The sequence below is a fragment of the Prionailurus viverrinus genome, chromosome B3, assembly GCF_022837055.1.
Source record: "Prionailurus viverrinus isolate Anna chromosome B3, UM_Priviv_1.0, whole genome shotgun sequence".
Lineage (NCBI taxonomy): Eukaryota > Metazoa > Chordata > Mammalia > Carnivora > Felidae > Prionailurus > Prionailurus viverrinus.
The window spans coordinates 94573893-94592773 of record NC_062566.1 but is presented as its reverse complement, the minus strand read 5'-3'; the positions used below and the strand labels follow the sequence as shown (position 1 = coordinate 94592773).

Sequence of the window (18881 nt, the reverse complement as noted above, 5' to 3'; positions counted from 1 at the left end):
ACAGAAAATTGATATTCAGGTGTCTAGAGTGACAATCTTGAAGAAATGCAAAACCATCTGTTTTCTGAAATATCATGTCTCTACCTATTCAGGCTACTTTTAATTTTCTGTATATACAGTATTTTCTAATTAAGAACTTAAAGTCTATGTCTTGTATACTAGAATACTAGAAAGTGGAACACCTGATTAACGAGTACTATTTTCCTCTATCATCTCAAATAACAAAAAAAATGTGTAGAACTCTAGCCTTTTGATTATACAAATCAAGAACAGAGTGACACAACTATTCATCTGAACATTGTTAAATACAAAGTAATGAAGTACTTCTAAAGATGCAACTAGAAATCACACTTGTCTCCAGCCTTTAGTGAAGTGCTTAGAAAAGTTTATTTTGTGCTTAGTCTATTTTTCTAAAGCATCACAAAATTACTATACATCCAAAACTCTTCAATGGTAGAATATTTAATATTCTAAAGGCAAGGTCTTTGAAGAAAACTGTTGTACATTACGATACTGTATAAGTCTAATGGATTCACACAGCAGAATCTAGACAAAACAGGACATTACAGAAATTGTCTATTAAATAATGGGCAAGTGATTCATTCTGAGTTATGGCTTTTCCCCTTCTTGTAGATAATACAGTTCTTACTGCCACCCAACACCCCCCCCCCCTTTTGCTGTAAAGTGAAAGTTCTGTACTCTTTGAGGTGTAAAATTATATTAAATGTCCCATCCTGCTGATGCCCACCTGTGAAACACTACACAATAAAAAGTACAGCAGAATACAGACTTTGTGTTCAAAAACGAAAGAATGCTATGATTTTTAAACATCAAGCATACACAGACTTTGTAAAATCAATTACGAATTTTCTGTGTGATGATGAATATACAGTGAAAACATACACTATAAGATGCTTTTTCCTGAGTAGAATGTTAACTTTATTTTATATCAAATTAAGCTTCTATGAATTTTCAAAATGTAAAATATCAAGGCTTTTCTACAAGATCAAATAAAAATCAGGAATGTTCACCTTCATGTGCAAAACAAACAAACAAAAACCTCAGAAGTTCAACAGAATGACATAAAATCTGAAATGAGTGGCCAAAATTTTAAATGATCAGTAAACAGCTTTTCAATTTTAAGGAATCCTCAGTAAGCTTCAGTTGAAACAAAAAGGGCTATTTATTAAAGCATGAAAAATGTTTCCAGAAAATTATCCAATTTAGAAAAAGAAAAATGTAACCCATGGTAAGAAAAACATTAACCATACAGTGAACAGAGGGGAACAAAAAAAGGCAACCGACCTTTACAGGAATCAAGACAACACCATGGACTTATATAAAAACTTCCTAAATCAGAAGAATATCCTATATTACCATGTGTAGAAAACTAATTAAAGCAAGGTAGTCTTTATTAGTTGCATAATCTAAAAATATGAAGAAATTTTGGACTATATTTGTGAAATGACCAGAGTTGTCACTGAACCACACATTTCTCGAGTCAATGGGCAAAGTTCCCATTTATGGGAAATATGTTCTTTTTTTCACACAGTGAAACTGAAAAAAATTATATCAAATGAGAAATCTTCTCCAAAGTAATCTCCAAAAATACCTCAATAATGCAATACTCGGGAAATGCAATTTTTCAACTCAGAAGATCTGAAACATTATTAAATAAAAATACTCAAACCTTATTGCTTGGCACCAGATTTTTCAAAACCTAAAGAATTGTTTAAACCATTCATACTGTTGTTCTTAAATCCTATTTCAAACTTTTTTATGTAGTGCTACTTTTATTTTCTGAAGATAGTCTGTCCAATCTAATGACAATCTAGACTGAACCCTGCAATGTACAAGCATGTCACAGTTTACTTCAAACCAAAATGATCCATCTTCTGTTTCTGCCAAAATCATATTATGATATCTATAAAAATCAACTAGGATTGATCTGTGGCCAATGAAGGACCCACAGAACGTTGCCTAATGGCGTTCCGTGGAAAGTCTTTGTTTGTTCCTTCTTTACTTCCTGCTTCCTCTTCTGAAACATCTTCTTCATCAGCCTCTTGTTCCTCCTCCACTTTTTTCAAAGGTTGAGAAGATTCTGGTAATAATTTTTCTTAAAGATAAAGACCAGAGGGGATTAAGAGGTACACACTTCCAGTTATAAAATAAGTTACAAAGATGAAAAGTACAGCATAGGGAATATAGTCAGTAATACTATAATCACATTGTATGCACACAGACATCATTCACGGTGGGCATTACAACAGAAAAAGATAAAGACCCAGAAATGGTTTTTTTCATTGATGTATTAGAGTTCCACTACAGTAAAATCAAGACACGATTCATAGGCCCATAAACTGCTTCGGATTTTATTTATCAATCATAAGTTTAGATTTCTAAAAGGAAAAAGTTATCTTTAAAAATAAGTGACACCATAAAAATGAAAATTGGTTTGAAAGATCCATCTTATTTACCAAATTCACTGTAATCACCTGCCTGTTTATAAACTGAACCGAAATTAATAAACCAGAATTAATGCTGTGCGTGCATGTGGATGTTGTAAGAAAATATACTACATTAAATAGAACCATATTTATTTGCTCTTAAATCTTCTAGTTAATAAGTGCAATGAAACAAACTTCAACACTACCCATTTCAGTTTCTAGGTGAGCAGCAATCAGACATTTACAACGTTATATTCCTATCCATTGTGTTTTTCTTCTCCAAGGAGTTTCACAAGTGTGCTTCCTCTTCCTCACATATATAATTTTGTTTGGCATAATTACAAACAATAAAATGTATAACGCTTAAGTGCACAGCTCAATGAATTTTTAACTATGTACGTGTACACACACACACACACACACACACACACACACACACACCTTTTCCATTTTTCTTTACAGGACCTGTTGCTAGTTAACCTAAACTTCGAACACACCATGTTACTGAGATACAGAACAGAGAAATGGGCCAAGAGGCTTTAGTCTAATCCGCGATCCTAGACTGCCTTAATCTTAGGCAATCCTGAGCAGAGTAGGGAGGCCTGAGAGTGTAAGGCAGAAAAAAACACGAGAAGAAATGACCACATGGTGGGCACTCTGTGGTTTGGTCTGACATTGCTCTTTCAGCTGGGTTAATGGCCCCTTCCCAGTACCACACCCCATGTAGCTGTGGTAGGCACTACAGCCTACAACAGTGGTTCTCCACGGGGGGTGGTCTTGCTCCCCGGACCCCACCACTGCCAAGGAACACTTAGCACTGTCTGGAGATATTTCTGGTTGTCACCACTAAGAGGAGCGGTGCTGCTGCCAACGTGTGGGATGATGCTGAACACCCAACAATATACAAATGACAGTCTGTCACAATTAAGAATTATCCATCTCAAAAGGTAAAAAGTGTCCATGTTGAGAAACCCTGGTTTACACGGACTGTTCCAAAAAGTGAGCTCTTTACACAAGTAGAGTGCACCAAAATTTTTCCAAAAGATAGCTGGGTGTAGGGAAAAAGCATACTTCCTACTCTGGATTGTGAGCCACTGCTTTCTTACTCATTTTATGCTAAGGACTGGAAAGGGCAAAAATGAAGCAGGGAAAGACATGGAAAACAAAGCGGTTCAGAAACACAACATCTTTAACATTTGAGCCCAAGGATCCAGCCAACTCTGCCCTCAGACTTCCTTGCTACATGAAGCAGTAAATCCCTATTTTGCTTAAAGCTAGACTGAGTTGGGTCTCTCCCTGGCAACTCAACATCAAAGCTAAACACAGACATTGAAAAACAACTCAAATCACGTGGCCTGCTATAGAAGGGGTGGTATCATATTAAAGTCCAGGTTAAAATCTATCAGTCGTGCCACAGATTACTTGAAACTAATTTGCTGTTAGATTTAAGGTTTTTCAATGATATAAGTATTAAATGTACATCCACCAACTTTTAAATTGTCTTTTAAGTAATCTGTGTTCACATTTCTTTCCCTACAGGTCAGTGGCTATTGCTGGATAGAATGAATTCTTCCCCTGTACGTGTCCTTTTCAGTATTGATGCAACCATCTAAGAAATGAAAAGATAACCTGTCAGCTATCCAATGAACAAGGTAGACTGTAAATGCAATCTTGACTGATTTCACTTCAGGAGTTCTGACCTCGATAATTCCTAAAGTCACAAAAGGTGGCACAATGAAAATGTCATGCCCGCAGTCTACTTTAGGCTCTATTCTCTACTCTGTCACTTCTTTGTGACCCTAGAAAAATAGTTCACCTCTCTGAGCCTTACTTTCCCCAACCACAAAATGAAGAGTATCACTCATACAATCTAGAGAGCTGCTGAAAAGTGAATAGGAGGGCACAAAGTGAGAGTTCTTTATAAACAGCAAACAGGAGGGCTTCCCTAACAGTGTAATTTTCAAGATTAAACCAAATGCTGAGAGCAATTATATTAAGACAGATAGCAGTGAATACTTCTAATTATATCAACTCATCTTGTAGTACAGTGTTAATGCAAATCCTCAATCAGCTACAGGAACTGCTTTCCCGAATATCCTACCAGAAAAACTTAGACTTGGCTACGATTCAAAGAAAAACCTTCAAATGTGGCCACTATAATAATGAACGACTACCAGAGTAGAACATATTCAACTCTTTCTGACTCCAGTATACTCAAATGGACCCATGAATATCATGAAATTTTCAAATAAAATGACACCAGATCAGGGTTATTAAGTATCTGCAAGTTATATGCAATGTTAAAAATCTCCACATTACAAAAGCCAAGAAAACAACTATGTTCTAAAATCCAGGCTGGAGGGGCGCCTGGGTGGCGCAGTCGGTTAAGCGTCCGACTTCAGGCAGGTCACGATCTCGCGGTTCGAGAGTTCGAGCCCCGCGTCAGGCTCTGGGCTGATGGCTCAGAGCCTGGAGCCTGTTTCCGATTCTGTGTCTCCCTCTCTCTCTGCCCCTCCCCCGTTCATGCTCTGTCTCTCTCTGTCGCAAAAATAAATAAACGTTGAAAAAAAAAAAAATTTTTAAATCCAGGCTGGAATTCTTACATGAAATCTATATCCTCCTTCCGTTTCTGACGTAAACTATTATTCCACATTTAGAAACCTAAGCTAAACAAGCAACTTGCTATATGTGTGACTGTGTTCACAGAAATGAACAGAATTATGGCGAATAAAAAATAAACGTTAAAAATATACTTACTGGAAGGGTATGGCTGTGGTCTACGCCTTTTTGAAGGAAAAAGACAATCTGCCACAAATATCATACACTGCGAAAATAAACACAAGTAATCTGAATGTATATGATAGAGCTTAGTGTACCTACATTCAATCATCAGATTTTAAAATATTTTTCTTCCATGTACTCTGAAAATGAAGTACTTACAAGTCCCAATAATAGTCCTGAAAGCAGAGTTGCTAAAGCAAAAACTGTGTATGATCCCCAAACTGGTAATCCAAGGTCTTCAATAAAATAGTTATGGCAAGTCTAAAATCAAAAGGAAAGAATAAACTTAAAAACCCTGGTTGTTTAAAAAACTTGGGTAGTGTCAAAAATGTTTCAAATAGAAATAAAACTCTAGCCCATACCCTGATCCACATGGATAGCTGAAAGAGTGCTGACATACTACTCATCCTGAAAGAAAAAAGGATTAAAAAACTGAATAGGACACATACCTTCGAAAGACAATGTGTGCATATCTAGATCTTCTATTTTTCAGGCTATAAATTCCCTAACGTAACAGATTTTAGTGCTGGTGTTAATCAAGACTAGCAGCACATCACTGATTTCAAGCTTGTATTAGGAATTCCTATTAATAAAAATGAACAGTTCTTGAACTGCTGTCACTATGTGATGTCCTCATAAATAAAACACTTGGTAACTTTTTCCCTTTCCCTACTGCTTTGACTTTAGCCTTTCACCTTTCATCTGATGATGTCTCCAATATACTCTGCATAACGGGTTACAAGTTCTAAGGAACCAGTTGCCTAAAGTCAAGTGTACTGTAGGCAAATGACAACTCTTATTAACCCTTAAAATCCCTCCAAAGAATGAGGAGAGAAGGGAGCCTGAAGGAAGAACTGGGAATACTTGTTGAACTGATCCTTCCCACCTAACAATTATTCCCCTTTTGTATTAAAATTAAATAATTTTAATTTGTATTAGTTTGATATCATTTAAGGATATACAAAGAAATTTCATATGAAATAAATGCTAAGACATCATATAAACATAAATAATTATTATTTTCACATAAACCCAAGTAGTTTAGACAGTTAGAAAAAAGGCAAAACTAAGAAGGGTTTGCTTCCTCTCTAGCACAAGGATTGCCACCAACATATAGATCAATTCACACCTAAGCCAAAGTTCCCGCATGCAGGATGACCTACTCCGACTGCCCACACTGGGTGGGTGAGCCTGCCGACACTACAAGTGTCTCTCACTTGGTCCACCAATAAAAAAGGCATGCACTGCTGAATCCCTGAGGATTCAACAAAGACGTACAAGGAATACCTTCTTCTACTAGAGAGGGTAAGATTCGTCTAGGAGATTTCAAATTAACAAAAATCAGGAGCAATTTCAGTTTGACACAAAAATGTGGTTCAATCATTTGCTTCTGTCACTTAAATTGCAAATGGGCATAGGAACAGGGAACTGAAACATAAAGCAATGTGTAGCCTCACTATAATCAGCACTAATTAGATTCTATCAGGAATACTAGGGCATGGTGGTTCAGTAAGGGGAATTCTGACAGCTACAGGACCATTCAATTTAGAGATTTTCACAGGAAAAGAGGTGATAAGGAAAGGAGCTAAAGACAAAATTCGATTTCAAAATATCACTTAGGGCTGATCTTTCCTCCACTCCCAGAATCCAGAGCATTTTTATACCTTACACCGTTGGTGTAACAACTCCCCAACCTCTAAGGGCAAATGTGGTGAGGGGACAGGAAGAGATAACTTAGCCAAACCAGGATGAGTCCATGGAGACCTCAGCAAAACTCAATTATTTCCAGATGTCTCTCATATGACCTGAGAGGCCTTATACCCCAAAGGCTAGCTGAAAATACTCTTGCTATTTCCAATCCTTACTGCTCCATGTATCCAGCTATAGATTAAGCCCAGTGGTTACCCATACCATTAAGTTCATTGTTCATTCATCCTATTCAACCAAAAAATTATCAGATGGGTAGAATAATGCAATCACATTAAGAACTAAAATATAAGGGTATAAAATATAACGGTAACAAGAGTAGGCACATGTTTGAGGCTTATCAAATATTAAGCTGAAATGATAGCTTTACCAATTACACTGCTCAGGGAGATCAATTCGTTTTTGAGGATACAAATGACCATTATCTGGAGAGCTAAAATATTCCTGAAAAGGCTTTCAACTTAATTTTAGCGTATGCCTCCTTCTAGCTTACCAAAGATCAAAGTATCTGACTTAGAAGAAAAAGTCAAACTACAAATATCGCAGTAAGTATGAATGTACCTTAAGACTCCAAGAACTAAAACTGGGTATGAATGCTTTATTTCCACAAAATATAATTATCTGGTCCAATTAATTCTGAAATAGATAAAAGAAAATCCCTCATACTTACAGAACAGAACCTGGACCAAACCACGATGAAACGGGTTCAATACTCTTCCACTCTTTCTCACTTACAAAGTTTATGAAGTCCTTCTTAGTCCTTGGGCCCTGATAGCGCCTAAATTCACCATCTTTACAACTAAAGGGGATCAGAATTAAATATTAAACAGCACCAAATAAACTTAGCATTGTTTTGCTTTTTCTTTAACCTCATTTTATAATCAATCCTTATATTCAAAATCATTAGTAATGCACAAGTAACAAATTGCACAAGTAACAACACTAATTACCAACTCATAACATCTTGGTTCCAAATTTATTTAAGCAGTGGCATTATAAGAAATCATAAGCCTTACAATTATTACTTTTCCAAATTATAAAATTATGAAACCATAGTTCTATGTAAATTATACCTCGATAAAGGTGCAATGCACATCTTAAAAGGATGGCTACATGAAAAGTTGTTAGACAGTATCTGGCACTTACTAATTATTAGCTATTTTAAGCTACAGGTTAAAAATTGAAGGCATTTTTCTGGTATTGTCAGCCATAATCACATCATCTTAACCATGCTACTTTAAATTGCTGGAGGTATCTGGTAGTGTTTCCTTTCCTATTTCAGTGATTCTATTTTACAGTATGCTTTGCATTCTTCCTGACATCTGCCTCCTCCTTCCCCTTCCCAATGTAGGGAGTTCTCATAGGCTCAAAAATGCTCTCCCTACTCCCACAACTTCACTATTTCCAAACTACCCTAAATAATACTGCCAATCTAGGGGCATCTGGGTGGTTCAGTCATTTAAGCATCCAACTTCGGCTTAGGCCATGATCTCACGGGCCCAGGGTTCGAGCCCCGTGTCAGGCTCTGTGCTGACAGCTCAGAGCCTGGAGCCTGGTTCAGATTCTGTGTCTCCCTCTCTCTCTGCCCCTCCTGCACCTGTGCTATCTCTAGCTCTCAAAAATAAATAAATGTTAAAAAAAAAAAATAATACTGCCAGTCTAATCCTACATAATACTTTATCACTTAAGTACAAAAATTTTCAAGAGCTCCCTACCACCTACAGTAGGGTTAAAGAATCCTTTAGCCTTCCAGTGCCAAAGACTACAAGGAAGCTTCCACTCAAAAACACAAAGTTTTTGTAAAGGCAATGGCATTTGAGCTGTTTTTGAAAAATATGTAGGATTTCAAAAGGCAAAAATTAGGGGAAAAATATGTAGGATTTCAAAAGGCAAAAATTAGGGGCATGATAAACAATGTGACTTAAAAAAAGGACAGAAGGGGCGCATGGGTGGCTCAGTCAGTCATCCGACTTTGGCTCAGGTCGTGATCTCGCAGTTTGTGGGCTCGAGCCCCGGATCCCTGTGTTGAGCTCTGTGCTGACAGCTCAGAGCCTGGAGCCTGCTGCCTGCTTCAGATTCTGTGTCTCACTCACTCTCTGCCCCTCCCCCCCGCTCACACTCTGTCTCTCTCTCTCTCTCAAAAGTAAATAAAACATTAAAATAAAATTATAAAAGAAGGACAGGAAATTCTGGAAGTTCAGGGGATGTTAAGAAGGGAGAAGGAAAATGGGAGACACTGATTAGAACCAGTAAAGGGGGAAGTGGAGAAAAGGATGGAGTAAAAAGGAACAGTAGCACTTCCAGAGAGGAAGAATATACATATGAATAGATACAAAAGGAACAGGGGTGAATACAAAGGCACAGAGAAACAGATACACACATGGAAAAAAAAAGATGCCAAAGAAAAGTGAGGTAGAGACACAAAAAACTGCCAACTGGCTTTCAGAAATTTAAATGAGGAAAAGTACCTCCTGCCACACAAGCCACCAGCTGAATGAACTTTATGTCTAAAACATTATGCATATCTTCATCTAAAAATACTTTCTTGCTAAAAAATGCTAAACATCATCTGAGCTTTCAGCAAGCTATAATCACTTATTACAGACCACCAGAAGACATAATAATGAAAAAGTCTGAAATATTTCAAGAATTACCAAAATGTGACACAGAGACACAAAGTGAGCAAATGCTATTGGAAAAATGGTGCAGACAGACCCACTTGATCCAACGTTGCTACAAACCTTCAATTTGTGAAAATCCAACATCTGTGAAGCACAGTAAAACAAGGTACGCCTGTACAGATTTGAGATTTCCTATCCCCAGCTTAGAAGATAAATTCAAACTAAAAGACCTGACACAGAAAACTACATAATCTTGTTCATTCTGACTTAACACTCAACCATTTCACCGATTACCGTCTGAAGACTGAGCTACAGCCCTTTCCTAGCTAATTTTTGAACACACCGTGTTCCTATTTATGACTGTTCGTGAGAGTATCCAAAGGATGGAATGCTTACTTCTACACTCTTTTGAAAATTCTACCTCTGAGGTTGCGTTTATATTCCCATGTTCTCTAGGAACCACCCTGCCCAGTGATTTTTTTTCCTTACCAAACTTTCTACAGGACTTAACACAAACCTGGGCTCATAATCTTTACTATGCTACATGGTATCACACCATGTCATGTGAACCTCTGAGTTCAGAAGGTTACAAAATAGCTACAAACCTCTGTGACCAGAAGTATTTCATAGTCATCCATCTATCTAACGCACCTACAATAGCATGAAGGACAAACTGAGCCTTACTGAATATAATGCTTTTTAAACATGATTCAGGCCAGAGGTCTTTTATTCTGATTATACTATGCTGCATCCTTCTCCGTAACGATAGAATCTTCAAATACTTACTGATAAATAGTAGGAAGAGCAGTTATAATAAATCGTCCACTCAGTCCTAAAAATGATAAGGAAACATTAGAAACAAATACAAGAAACAACAGGTTTTATATGAGCCAACAATCACTTACTACTTAAAAGTTGATTCTGAATTATTTAAATACTAATAGGGAATGAATATGAAATTATACCTACAAACAGTTGAGCTTTGTAACAATGAAAAAAATCCCAATTATGTACTTGAAGCAACTTTAAAATCAACACTACTGCACATTATCTCAGTTAAAAGTATGTAAGGCTTGAATACTGAAGATGTCTGTGAATATATATATTAACATTTGATCAACTATAACACTATGTGATAAGACTACCAGCAATGAGTCACAGGGTGGCACAATATAACAGTAGTCTTAGAAAGATCTAAAATCAAATGAAATACCACTTGCCATTCAAAAAAACAAAGAGTTTAAGATGTTAAAAACGAAAAATATTTTCAATCTTTCCTAAGATGAGCAGTAACAATAACATTATTAACCATGTGTTAAGCTCTAATATAACTGAGAGTTCATCTCTCTATGCCTCAGTTTTCTCATATTACCTAACTCACAAGGTTGTATAAGGATTATATAACAAATGCAAAACACTTGGAGCAATACTTGTACTAAGTGCTCAATAAATATTAGCTCTTATTACCATCTGGGGTGGGAACAGAATCAACAACCCAGGTTTACTGTGACCAAGATCAGGTAAGATGAGGTTGGTCTAAGAAAGGAGCATCCTTAAGCAGGGCCTGCCACTTGTTCAGGGGGCCAAGTCAGGAGTGTATTTGACCCCACAGACATGAGAGCTTTGTATTAAGAGCATGCCCTCAAACCACAGGTTATTAAATTTGAAACCCAATTAAGAGATTGGGTTCACTTGTCAGAGAATGTACCCTTGGCTCTACAAAAAACCTCAACCACATGCTCTTTATTCTGAAGCTTGGTATATGGATGCAAATGATGGCTTGGCCAATGTCCACCTAAACCACAGTATTCTAGGACTTCTCAAAGGCATCTTACATGCTAGTCTGGGGTCTGGGATACAAAGGAAAAAAAAGATCAAAGGCAGTTACATGGGCCAGAACAGGGAGAGGGCACCACCCCCAACGTCCCTTACAGCAACACCTAAAAGGAAGGAGCTGCATACACAACCACAGAATCTGCTTTTTGTAGCCACTGCACAAGGATCCCTCACCAGGGAGGCGGGTGAGTCAGCGTAAGTACTGCAGACAGTTATGCAGTTATGTTTTTGTTTTTGTTTTTTTAATGTTTACTTATTTTTTGAGAGAGAGAGAAACAGAGAGAGACAGACTGTGAGCAGGGGAGGGGCATAGAGAGTGGGAGAGACAGAATCCGAAGCAGGCTCCAGGCTCCCACAGAGCCTGACGTGGGGCTCGAATCTACAAACTGAACCTTGAGATCATGACCTGAGCTGGAGTTGGACGCTCTACGTACTGAGCCACCCAGGCGCCCCCAGACAGTTATGTTTTCAAAACCTAATGAAAGGCAGTTAAGACCAAGTGATGTGGCAAACAGGATGAACATATCAACCCAATTTGCAGACTAACCACAGACTTACAGTACCTGGCTGCTCTGTGACATCTACTTTTGCAACATTAACCTCAAGATCTTCTCCCCATTCAGCAAAACTTTCCCATTCTGGTTGAAGATTCTGACAAGCAGGACACCATGGAGCATAACTATAAAATACAGTTTAAAAAAAAAGTTAAGCATTCTAATATGACCATATAGATATAACAATTCTAAATGTGTAATTTGTGAAGACTGTTTTATACTAAAAACAAGATAGCAAAGTGATTAATTCTGTGAAGATGAAAGAGTTTTAACTGTGCAGCTAACATTCTGAAAATCAAAACTATAACTGATGATGCTCATTACGTAAAATTCTGAGAATAAGTTCTTCAGACACAAAAATAAGTTCATAAGTTTACATGCCAAACAGTCTTTGTTTTTTAATCAGTTTATATATTTTGAATGAGAGAGCACGCACCCATTTGAGCAGGGAAGAGGCAGAGAGACAGAGAGGGAGAGCCCCACGCTCAGCTTGGAGCCGGAAACTGGGCTTGATTTCACGTCTGTGAGATCATGAACTGAGCCGAAATCAAGAGTCAGATGCTCAACCGAAGATCAACAGACTGAGCCACCCAGGGGCCCCCCAAAACAGCTCTTTGAAAACCTCTGAATCTCTCTATGAATACGTGGCCACCAGAAAACTCAAAACCAAATCTGGAGTTCACCCGTTTGAATAATTTGCACCACAGGAGTCACAAAGGCAAGGGGCTAGTAAGGAGAAAAATAGGAAGTGCCCAGGGCCGTGGCGAAAAAGGAAATGCATGCTCCTTATGAGGGGAACCTCCACTCAGCATGATTGCCACAAGGGGATTTCTGGCTAGGTAGCAGGCTCTATCTTATTTAAAAGAAGCTGAAAATCTGCATATTTATGTAAAAATGTTACCTCAAAACTTAACCCGGACACAAACACTGGACAGACCATACAAAATTCCTTTGGCCAGTCCTTGGTTAGCCAGTTTCTAAAACCTCAGGTTTACAAATCTATGGCCAAACTTATTAGCATTTTAATTACTCCTCTGGTATTCAGCATCTTTCAAGGCCCTGATTTTTCTCCAGGATTTTATTCTTCACTTTATTGTGTATTATCTTTCAATTTGACTCAGTTTTTTTTTTTAATGGAAGAATAAAGCCTGTACTTGCTGAACACAAGAGTTCAGTTTCTGCATTTCATTATATTTTAACTTATGTCATGAAAATAAAACTCCTAAAAGTAACAGACACTGGGAAACAAGACTAGTACCATACATGAAAGCAAAAGTCCTTAACAACAGATTGTATTTCAATAAAAATATCTCTGCAACAAAACTGATCAGGATGGGTTTAATGCAGATAACAGACTTGTAATAAGAGCAGACTATCATTCATTAGTAATACTCGATCCCCCTTACAAGTTCCTTTTGTGCTTTTTAAAGTCTTAACACGTAAATCAGTAAGCTAAGGGGGAAAAAAGTAAGAACAAGTTCTACAGTATAGTCTAATTTCACAGAGAAGTTCTAATTCAAATCCCCAAATACTTAACTTTTGACCACTGTATTTACATAGATTGATCAAATCAGTTAAAAAAAAAAAAAAACAAAAACCTCAAGGGGTGCTTGAGTGGCTCAGTCTGTTGTCTGACTTTGGCTCAGGTCATGATCTCACAGTTTGTGGGTTCGAGCCCCGTGTCAGGCTCTGTGCTGTCAGCATGGAGCCTGGAGCCTGCTTCAGATTCTGTGTCTCCCTCTCTCTCTGCCCCTCCCCAGCTCGTGCTCTCTCTCTCCCTCTCTCAAAAATAAGCATTAAAAAAAAATTTTTTTTAAACCCTCAAGTATTACTTGACATATGTATATAAATTCATAATCACTATTGTTTAATTACTATTTATGAAACCATAAATGGGCACAAGCCAACTTATTCATGACAATAAAAATCAAATGTTGTCCCTGGTTATATTTCCTCTTGGCTGCAGCTTCAATGTTGCCTAAAAATTCATTTCACTAAGTTACAGATTAAATGTATAGTGCATAAACAATTTCCCCTATCTTTTACTCCATATAAATGTTCTATGCCTTTTTGATTTTATGACTCAAGAGTTATCGATTTGGTCTTCTGCACTCTCCCTTGGGGATGTCCACCTTCATCCATTAACTGGCAACCCAAGGATACAGGAAAACACTCATCTGAACCCTGTTAAAGAAGGGGACCGTTCTAACAATTACTGCATACCTACGCTTAGGCTCTGGAAAGGAAAGCCAGTATAGCAATACCAGGACAGATTAATTAAAACCCTTAGGTATTTCTCTCACCTGTAAAATGTGGGAAATAATGCCGATCTTAAAGGATTTGTAGAAAATTAAATAGTATAATGTATATAAAGTGTTTAGCAGTGTCTGGTACAGTTAACACTCAAAAGTGGTGTTTTTTACTAATATCACTAATACCACTAATACCACTATGATCAATAGCACTACCACCATCACCAATTTAGCAACTAAAGCAAAAGCAGACAATTTATTTTCTACAGATGCAAAGGGGACCTTAATAGAACAGAATCACCACAGACACGTGGTTTCCTCCAAACAGTAAATGATGACCTGATGGTCCTAAGAGTTTATAATCACTCTCATACATTAACTTTATTTTTTATTGCAATAACACTTAGATCTGAGAGTAACAATCCAGGACATTGAGCAATAAGTACTTTGCAGAAACACGAATCCAAAAGAAAAATGAGACGTGCAGAGAGAAAAAAACAAAAACAAGATAAAGCAAAAAAATAAATAAATAAAAAAATAACAATAATCCAAGTTGAATTTACTCAGCATTTAAAATTAAAATATACTTAATCCATAAAATAAAATGTGAAAAGTCTCAAATTCCAACACTACGAATGGACTTTTAAAGGATAAAAGACAAAAGGAGAGAAGTTCTGCTCAATCTCCTCTTTTGTAAAGTTTGGTGAAGAGTAAGTCTAGATAGAAGTTTGCGAAGGATGATTCTAAAATAAATAACTGTATAGGAATTAGTCAAACCAACCACTTCCACCCCCAACCCCCAAAGTCATGAAAAGTAGAAAAAATGCGAAGTTGGACTCTTATCTCTTAGGCGCACCACAGTACTAGAAACGAAACCATTTAGAAGAAACTTAATATTCCCTGGTTAGAAACGAGGGGGTGGGACCAAGCCAGCGGCCGATCCGAAGAGGACTTTAGGGATCTGGAGGAGTCTGAGGCGCTGGGTCGTCGGCTCCGAGTGGCAGCTCTGGGTAAGCTGGGACCCGCCTGAGCTGAATGGAAGCGGGTGTCCCGATTTAGATCCAGCAGCCGGGACCTCCCGGCCCACCGAGGGGACCCGAGACGACCGCCCCACACTCACAATTCTATCATCCACTCTCCTTCCAGCAACTCTTTCCAGTTCTCGTCTGTGATGATGCGCACGTCGCTCCGCCGCCCGTGGGTCCAGGGAGCCCCGCAAGCCAACAGCAGCAACACTGCCACAGGAACCACGGGACTCCTGGAGGCCGTCATTTCTGCAGCTCGCCCACCCCACAGCAAGCGCAGCGCCCCCCACCTTTGCGCAGCCGCTCCTCACTTCCGCCCTCAGCGAGCTAATCTGCTCATGCGCATGACCGCGCAGTTGCGCGCGCGCGCGCGCGCGCGTTCCTGGGAAACTCTCAATGCGCAGGACGAAGCCCGGTCCTACTGGTTTGTAGAGAGAGGGAAAAGCGCCAATCCCTAGTGCGCATGACAGAAAAGCGGTTTCTTCCCTACGCCTGGCGAGCCCTAGAATTGTTCGGAAGGAAAAGAGCAAGCAGGGGGCGTGGTGTAGGGAGTGGGGAGGGGCTACGGAGCGGCCTGCCTTAAATATTGTTTCACCTTTTGGCGCCAAATGATTGGTATTCATACTTACTCAAGCCAGTTGGTAAGTTTACACTAAAGAAGTGTCCAATTAAGCGCCCTTTAGAGTTTTCATTTGTTTCTTTTGGAAATTTTTGTAGTAAAGCTAATGGATGTTTATGTAAGTCAGAATTTTGATTTTCTTCTAGGGGATTACAGGCTGGAAAGGTGCACAAGGGAATCTTCTGGGATACTTTTACATTCCTTATCTTTGAACAGTTGGTTACAAGGGCGTACACATAAAAAACCATCAAGCTGTACCCGTTGAGATTAGTGCACTTTATGCACTTTAGAATGTATGTTATATCTCAACTTGTTTTTAAATGCAGTAGTTACAGAGATGCCAAATCTGAAATTCAACATGGGAACAAAACACATAGGCTTGTAACAAATATTTGAGATTTTTTTCCCCCAGGCATTTGTAAATGCAAATACAAATCAAAATGTGCACTGTCTTTAGAAAGTATTAGTCAAATGATAATAGTTGCAATTACATCTCACCTCAATTTCTCTCCTAAACTACTCTAGTTGGCTGACTCCCTCACCCTGACACTGAAGACTTTTTCTAGGACACTAGTGATCTGCATGTTAACAAAGCCAATTGTTTCTGCTCAGTATTCATCTTACTTCACTGACAGCAGTATTCTACAGTCACCACGCCCTCCTTGAAGCTGCTTTACTATCTTGCCTTCAGTTGAGCCTCACCTGATTGCTTTTTCTCCTTCCTCACTAGCTGCTTCTTCTGAAAGTTCTTGGTTGGTCCTCTCTGTGATTTCTAGGCATTGGTTTGCCCTAGAAATCCTAGTAGGATGCTGTGCTGGCCCCTTTTTCTCTTTGTATCTGCACACTCCTCCAGATAAACCTCAATCTGGACGTAAAAGACCTCAGTCTTACCTGTCATTCCCACTCTGGGAACTTTGGACATATGTATTCAACTCTTTGCAGGACATCTCTTGGATATAGAATAGGCAGCTGAAACATTATGTGGCCAAAAAATAAAATTCTTGATTCCCCCTCTCTTAGTCTTCCATCTCAGTAAAAAGCCCCAAGGTCCATCAGGTTGCTCAAGACAAAAATTTCCATTCTAATTCTTTATTGTTTCTCTCTTCACCCCTTCCTCATGTACTCCATCAACAAGTCCCATAAACTCAACCTCCAAAACATATCCTGCATTTGATCACTAATTTCCATCTGCATAGCAACACCCTAGTCCAAGGTTCTATCATCTCTTGCCTCTACTAAGATAATAGATTCCCAACTGATCTCCCTGTGTCCTCTCTTTGCTTCCTTAAATAAGATCAAGCTGTTTCTCTTGAAAACCCTCCAAGTGCTTCCCACTTTACTTAAACCCAAACTTCTTAAACTCATTACTAGCACTTAAAAAGTCCTACTTGATCTTCTACCCACCTAACTGCTCCCCCACTTAGTATTTGCTCTCTTCCTCCTTAGCCTGCTACCCTCCAGTGGTTCCCTGAATGTGTCACATGCATTCTCACACTAGAGAATTGGCATTGTCTGTTCCCTTTACTTACTACTTATCCACCAGTCTTCATATGACTCCATTTTGTCATTGATCTCAGCTTGAATGTTACCTCTTAAAAGTCATATTAGAGCCAGGGGCGCCTGGGTGGCGCAGTCGGTTAAGCGTCCGACTTCAGCCAGGTCACGATCTCGCGGTCCGGGAGTTCGAGCCCCGCATCAGGCTCTGGGCTTATGGCTCAGAGCCTGGAGCCTGTTTCCGATTCTGTGTCTCCCTCTCTCTCTGCCCCTCCCCTGTTCATGCTGTGTTTCTGTCTCAAAAATAAATAAACGTTAAAAAAAAATTTATTAAAAAAAAGTCATATTAGAGCCATCATATTAGTCCACTCTAAATATTAGTCCACTCTAAATATTAAACTGATGTCCTTGTTTATTAACTGATTTCTTTCCTCCCTCAGTAAGTATGTAAGTTTCACGACAGTGGAAAACTTCTCTATTTTGTTCACTACTATAATCCCTAAGGTATAGTGCCTAGCCACTATTAGAAACTAATATATAATAAATGCTCAATAAATATTCGTTGAATGAATGAATGAGGAAAATGATAATTATAGATATGCCATGCTTTTATTATAATGTATGGGCTGTACATAAAAAGAATATGGGCACCTGGGTGGCTCAGTCAGTTAAGCCTCTGACTTCATGTCAGGTCATGATCTTGCATTTCGTGAGTTCAAGCCCCACGTCAGGCTCTGTGCTGACAGCTCAGAGCCCAGAGCCTGCTTCAAGTTCTGTTTCCCACTCTCTCTGCCTCTCAAAAATGAATACACATTAAAAAAAATTTTTTAAAGAATATAAACATATTCTTATGTAATATGGAAATAATAGCTGCATTTATTTTTTTATTTTGTTTAATACTGCCTTTTATACTCAGGGTTGATAAAAAGATAAAATGAGCTTATATTCATAAATAATTCTTTTTAACAGTACATCATTCATGATAATTTATTAAAATTTCATTTTAAGTGCATTTTTATAGTACAAAAAAAATGCAGTCTTATGACTTATATGTGCAAGTATCGAAGGCTATAAAGTGAATAGAGATACCCTCTAAAATCTTTTTCCATCTTCGGTGACAATTTGCACCCCATAGGCAATGGCTAATAACATTTTCTTTTGTATGCTTTCAGAATTTTTCTATGTACATAAACTGTTCTTAAAAAAAACACACAAATGAGCTCATACCTCAATTACTACTCAGTTTTTTCACTTAACAATACATACATATCAACTTAAAAGAATTCTAATATGATCTCTGAAATATTTGTCTAAAAGTATAAGTATCAGGAAATATGTGAAAATATCTATATAACATAGTATTGATAACTTAATATATTAATAATTAACCATCAATTTAAACTTCATGTAATGTTATTATAAATTAAATAATATCAGTATTCTTTATATAATATAATATTGAATAAGTTATTGATATTATTAATATCGTTTTTCTCATAGTGTGAATGCTACGCTATCCTCTCAGTTAAGGCTTGTATGCAGAAT

General features: G+C 38.0%; 1 protein-coding gene and 1 non-coding gene across 2 annotated transcripts; both read right to left on the bottom strand.

Moving 5' to 3' along the window:
* Positions 1 to 446: 446 nt before the first annotated feature.
* TMX1 (thioredoxin related transmembrane protein 1) lies at positions 447 to 15565 on the bottom strand. The gene is made up of 8 exons (XM_047863705.1): positions 15319 to 15565; positions 11956 to 12071; positions 10343 to 10388; positions 7606 to 7734; positions 5591 to 5636; positions 5388 to 5489; positions 5205 to 5271; positions 447 to 2116 (listed from the first exon to the last, which is right to left on the bottom strand). Exons 1-8 carry the CDS (start codon positions 15468 to 15470, stop codon positions 1938 to 1940), a joined length of 837 nt encoding a protein of 278 aa, XP_047719661.1. The 5' UTR covers positions 15471 to 15565; the 3' UTR covers positions 447 to 1937.
* Positions 11467 to 11600, bottom strand: LOC125169267 (small nucleolar RNA SNORA70). Its single transcript, XR_007153582.1, has one exon. It is a non-coding gene; the product is annotated as a small nucleolar RNA SNORA70 (small nucleolar RNA).
* Positions 15566 to 18881: the final 3316 nt, after the last annotated feature.